We start from the raw sequence: 6,334 nt of genomic DNA, 5'->3' as shown, positions 1-6,334 counted from the left end.
CTTTTGAAATAATTTCTCACACACTTATTAGGAAGTACGTCACTGATGAGATGTGAGATGTGTCACATAAATTTCAGCACTTTAGTTTGTCAGACCACACTATGGTTGTGTGATAGTCTCTCCTGTGGACCGTTTACATCATTGGAAGGCAAGTGTCGACTTCTTCACTATCTTATCTTTACATTTTAATGTTCAGATTAAATTTAGGAAATTAATTACAAGTAATGAGATTCAATATGTTCAAAGTAATGTTATCCGTTCATGTTTTAGCTTCACAACTGAAAGACATACACAACATGACCAAAAGTACAGTGGGGAGAACAAGTATTTGATACACTGCCGATTTTGCAGGTTTTCCTACTTACAAAGCATATAGAGGTCTGTAATTTTTATCATAGGTACACTTCAACTGTGAGAGACGGAATCTAAAACAAAAATCCAGAAAATCACATTGTATGATTTTTAAGTAATTAATTTGCATTGTATTGCATGACATACGTATTTGATCACCTACCAACCATTAAGAATTCCGGCTCTCACAGACCTGTTAGTTTTTCTTTAAGAAGCACTCCTGTTCTCCACTCATTACCTGTATTAACTCTACCTGTTTGAACTCATTACCTGTATAAAAGACACCTGTCCACACACTCAATCAAACAGACTCCAACCTCTCCACAATGGCCAAGACCAGAGAGCTGTGTAAGGACATCAGGGATAACATTGTAGACCTGCACAAGGCTGGGATGGGCTACAGGACAATAGGCAAGCAGCTTGGTGAGAAGGCAACAACTGTTGGCGCAATTATTCGAACATGGAAGAAGTTCAAGGTGACGGTCAATCACCCTCGGTCTGGGGCTCCATGCAAGATCTCACCTCGTGGGGCATCAATGATCATGAGGAAGGTGAGGGATCAGCCCAGAACTACACGGCAGGGGCCTAGCCCGAACCATGAAAAACAGCCCCAGACCTTTATTACTCCTCCACCAAACTTTACAGTTGGCACTAGGCATTTGGTCAGGTAGCGTTCTCCTGGCATCCGTCAAACCCAGATTCGTCCGTCAGACTGCCAGATGGTGAAGCGTGATTCATCACTCCAGAGAACGCGTTTCCACTGCTCCAGAGTCCAACGGCGACGAGCTTCAGACCACTCCAGACGATTCTTGGCATTGCGCATGGTGATCTTAGGCTTGTGGGCGGCTGCTCGGCCATGAAAACTCATTTCATGAAGTTCCCGACGAACAGTTCTTGTGCTGACGTTGCTTCCAGAGGCAGTTTGGAACTCGTTAGTGAGTGTTGCAACCGAGGACAGACAATTTTTACCAGCTACCCACTTCAGCACTCGGCGGTCCTGTTCTGTGAGCTTGTGTGGCCTACCACTTCGCGGCTCAGCCGTTGTTGCTCCTAGACGTTTCCACTTCTCAATAACAGCACTTACAGTTGACCGGGGCAGCTCTAGCAGGGCAGAAATTGGACCTGTGACGGTGCCACGTTGAAAGACACTGAGCTCTTCAGCATTGCCATTCTACTGCCAATTGTTGTCTATGGAGATTGCATGGTTGTGTGCTCAATTTATAGCCAAATCCACTCATTTGTTGGGGTGTCCACATACTTTTGTACACATAGTGTATTTGATATGGGGATTGTTCAATGCAATGTGTTGTGTGAGTTAAGATATTCTACCAGTAAGTGTGTGTTTGTCCTGTTTCAGGTGATCAGTAGTGTGTGAGTTCTCACATGGCTTGTCCTGAGAACATGTTTTTTCTCATTGGCCTCTTTATGTCAGGTGAGTCTTCCACACAGCAACAACTAGTTATGAATCAGACAGAGGAATAAGCACAAGTCATGATATTTCATGGTATGAGCTATATTCCCATCTGTCTCAATGTGTAGAAAAGTGTACAGTTGACTCCTGATAATGTAGAGGGTTCTTTGCACAGTGCTGATATTCTCTTATTCTTAAACAAACTTTAAACTTTAGAAAATGACACAGACACTGAGTATATGTAAAATATCTTTAGTTATGCAATTGTAGGCAGACGTTAATATTGAGTCAACAGTGAAATGTAGCTCTTCATAAGTTCTGCAAAGTGTCCAAAACAATCTCTGCTTTTCGTACATGTACGCCCCTCCCTGGCAGATCAGGAGCCACCTTGTTTTCTTCTTGTGGCTATGTGTAAGCAACAAGAAATTGAAACAATACAGGTCTCTGTTCCTCAAGTTTATCTCTATCCCATGTCCTTGACTACACGCCCAGACCAGCTGCAGGGAGCTGGAGCGAACCATCCTTACGAAAAGCACAGCATTGGTAGTTAAGAAATGTCTCTGCTATTGTTAAGCATATTAATTGTTAACTATTAATATTAAACAAATCAGGTAAATACGTGATCTTTCTCTCACAGCATAATAGATAATATATTCCCCATTAATAAGTATAGTTTAATAGTCTGGATTCAATGCTGGATGAATGCTCCAGTTTAGGGCATGGAGTCACGACATCAAGAATCACCTGTACATTAAAATGAGTTCATATGTTTTGCTGCAGAGGCAGAATATTGGGAGAGAGGGACTGTACTGAAAAGATCACAGAACCTCCCTGATGTTGTCTTTTATGTTGCAGGTGTTTTGTCCTTTTTTGTCGAACGAGGTTTGATCGCCACAATGCCAGATAGACTGGATGTACTGACTGGCTCCTGTGTGCAAATCCCATGTGCATTTGAAATTCCTGTCAAAATGAGCTATAAATTTAACAGCACAATACTTACCTTTGGAGGGTGGATTAAAAACTCCTCACAGTTTGGTGACAATCTGGTCAATGTGATATTTAACAGTAGTAAGACGGACAACAGATATCAAGGGAACATAACTGGAAACATGTCCCAGAAGAACTGCACCACAGTCTTCTTCAATGTAACCACCAGTTACTCTGATAAATACTTCTTCAGGATTGACAGTCAACCATACCGTGCAACAGACCCAGACAAGTCTGTTAATATAGATGTCAGGGGTAAGAGACAATTTAACTGTTTACCAACTATTTTGTCCAGTTTAGATTCCTTGAATCAAAGATAAGAGTAGAACAAGTGGACAGTTTAGCTATTAGTGTAAAATATATTTATCTGCAATGTATTACAGATTTGCCTCCCAGCCCCATCATTACTGTCTCAGGTGAGGTGAAGGAAGAGACCCCTGTCAGTTTGAACTGCTCTGCTGTCGCTCCCTGTCCCGAACACCCCCCTGAGCTGACATGGACCCTCCCAACACAGTTCACACCTGAGAACCAACTGCAGGAGAATCCAGACCAAACCAAATCAGTTCTCTCCATAGTGAACTTCACTCTGTCATACCTTCATCATGAGAAAAACATCACTTGTACTGCAGTCTACCCAGTAGGGACAATCAACAAGACAGCTGAACATACCATGATGCTTAATGTTTCATGTAAGATTTAGTCACAGTTTCCTGTAGAATAGATCATTCTATCATGTTTTCACTGATGATTGTCATAGAGTGGTTTTGATTAGACTGTTCAATATACCACATCCAGATACATTCTAAATGAACCCCTCTCCCTCAGTCTCTCCTAAGGACACCTCAGCCTCCATCAGTCCAGCTGATCCAGTATTAGTGGGCAGCTGTGTTAATCTGACCTGCAGCAGTACAGCCAACCCTCCTGTGACAAACTTCACCTGGTTCAATATCAGTGGGGGTAAACCAACACAGGTAGCATCTGGACAGAGTTACACCCTCAATGTGACTGTTGGTGATGGAGGACTGTACTACTGTGAAGCAAGAAATAGTCACGGCCGTGGGAAGTCAAATGAAGTGCAGCTGGCTATTAAAGGTGAAACGGGAACGTTGGGCACAATGTTAGATTAGACAAACGCTATATCTACGAAAGTATGTGGACACCCCTTCAAGTTAGTTGATTTGGCTATTTCAGCCACACCCGTTGCTGACAGGTGTATACAATCGAGCACACAGCCACGCAATCTCCATAGACAAACATTGGCAGTAGAATGGCCTTACTCAAGAGCTCAGGGACATTCAACGTGGCACTGTCGTAGGATTCCACCTTTCCAACAAGTTAGTTCGTCAAATTTCTGCCCTGCTTGAGCTAACCCGGTCAATTGTAAGTGCTGTTATTGTGAAGTGGAATCTTCTAGAAGCAACAACATCTCAGCCGCGAAGTGGTATGCCACACAAGCTAAGAGAACGGGACTGCCGAGTGCTGAAGCACATAGTTCGTAAATATCATCTGACCTCAGTTGCAACATTCACTACCGAGTTCCAAACTGCCTCTGGAAGCAACGTCAGCACTAGAACTGTTTGTCGGGAGCTTCATGAAATGGGTTTCCATGGCCGAGCAGCCGCACACAAGCCTAAGATCACCATGCGCAATGCCAATAACTCGTCTGGAGTGGTGTAAAGCTCACCGCCATTGGACTCTGGAGAGGAGGAAACCGGATCTCTGAAGTGATGAATCCCGCTTCACCATCTGGCAGTCCGACGGACGAATCTGGGTTTGACGGATGCCAGGAGAACGCTACCTTCCCCAACGCATAGTGCCAACTGTAAAGTTTGGTGGAGGAGGAATAATGGTCTGGAGCTGATTTTCATGGTTCTGGCTAGAACCCTTAGTTCCAGTGAAGGGAAATCTTAACGCTACAGCATACAATTACATTCTATATTCCATATTAATGCCCATGATATTGGAATGAGATGTTCGACGAGCAGGTGTCCACATACTTTTGTTCATGTACTGTCCTTTAGAGATCGTTTTGTGAGAAATGACCATAATATGTGCTGTATTTTCAGGACAAGAAGAGCCTGATAACACAATGTTTTCTGGGATTGCAGCAGGAACTCTGGGGGTCTTTCTGCTTATCAGCCTGGTCTGTCTTTTTGGATGGTAAAAACTATTCCTGGCATCAATGCAAAACTATTTATTTATGTTGTGTTTGTGCTTTTGCATATGAAAACCCTCTCAGTGCATTCAGAATACCTTTCTAAATGTCTTCCAGGAGGAGAAACTCTAGGCTCCACGATGGACTTGAAAGGACGGACAATCCACAGGGACAGGTGGGAATAAGGCTCAACATTCAAAAACCATCTACAAAGTGTATCTAAGCAATTACTGAATTAATGATGAAACTACCCAAAGCCATGAGGTTAACATCATTTTAGAGAATGTTTAGGGTGAGATGACCACACTGAAAGCAGTTCCACATCCTGTAAGAACATTGAATGATAACAGAATAGCTGTTGGACTTTGACAGTATTTTCTGTAGATTGGAGCTCATTTGTTGTCAAAATGTAATTATTTTCTTCTGTCAGTTTAACTGACATTGTCATGGACATTCCCTCAGTATGTGTTGTGTAACCTGCTGACTTTAGAGTTTTACAAATGACTGAGCTTAGAACTTTACACCTGTTCCTCTCTCTGTGTTCTCTCCACAGAACTCCCCAGTTGGGACGGTGTGTGTTAACCAGACCACAGCCGGAGAGAAACCAGAGGAACCTGCAGAAGACCAGCCTGAAGAGATCCACTATGGTGACATAGACTTCTCCAAACTACGGCCCAAAGAGATCCCAGCTGCAGCCCAGGACGGGAACAGGGTCCAGGGGCAGGAGAGTGAGTACGCTGAAGTCAATGTGACCAGGAGAGGGCCCCAGGAACCACACCTTAACTACATAGATGGGCTTTATGCACAAGTGAATAAAAGAGGTGCATTTTAAGTATTTGGGGTATATACAGTATGTCTTGAGCTCCAACAGTACTGGGACAGTGCCATTTATTTAAATTTTTAGTCTCTGTTCTCCAGAACTTTTGATTTGAAATGAAACAGTTACTATGAAGTTAAAATGCAGACTGTCAGCTTTAATTCCAGGGTATTTTCATCCATATCGTGTGAACTGTTTAGAAATTACGGGACGTTTTGTACATAGTCACCCCATTTTAGGGGACCAAAAGTATTGGGACAAATTCACTTATGTGTATTAAAGTAGTAAAAAGTGTAGTATTTAGTCCCATATTAGCACACAATGACAACATCAAGCTTGTGACTGTACACACTCTTTGGATGCATTTGCTGTTTTTTTGGTTGTGTTTCAGATTATTTTGTGCCCAATAGAAATTAATGGTAAATAATGTATTGTGTCATTTTGCAGTCACTTTTATTGCAAATAAGAATAGAATATGTTTCTAAACACTTCTACTGTACATGAATGTGGATGCTACCACGAGGACGGATAATCCTAAATGAATTGTGAAAAATGATGAGTGAGAAAATATCATACTCCCCCCCCAAAATGCTAACCTCCCATGTTATTGCAA

At 42.5% G+C, this 6,334-nt stretch overlaps 1 protein-coding gene across 1 annotated transcript; it reads left to right on the top strand.

Moving 5' to 3' along the window:
* Nucleotides 1–1,776: 1,776 nt before the first annotated feature.
* LOC311109231 (sialic acid-binding Ig-like lectin 13) lies at nucleotides 1,777–5,774 on the top strand (the record flags this gene model as incomplete). The annotated part of the gene is made up of 7 exons (XM_084152074.1): nucleotides 1,777–1,783; nucleotides 2,618–3,004; nucleotides 3,133–3,438; nucleotides 3,575–3,841; nucleotides 4,816–4,909; nucleotides 5,022–5,079; nucleotides 5,458–5,774. The coding sequence occupies 7 exons, from the start codon at nucleotides 1,777–1,779 to the stop codon at nucleotides 5,734–5,736; spliced, it is 1,398 nt and encodes a 465-aa protein (XP_084008200.1). The 3' UTR covers nucleotides 5,737–5,774.
* Nucleotides 5,775–6,334: the final 560 nt, after the last annotated feature.

This window comes from Coregonus lavaretus, assembly GCF_964263955.1.
Source record: "Coregonus lavaretus genome assembly, chromosome: 34".
NCBI lineage: Eukaryota > Metazoa > Chordata > Actinopteri > Salmoniformes > Salmonidae > Coregonus > Coregonus lavaretus.
Note: the sequence above shows the minus strand (reverse complement) of the source record. Positions and strands in the feature narration are given on the sequence as shown.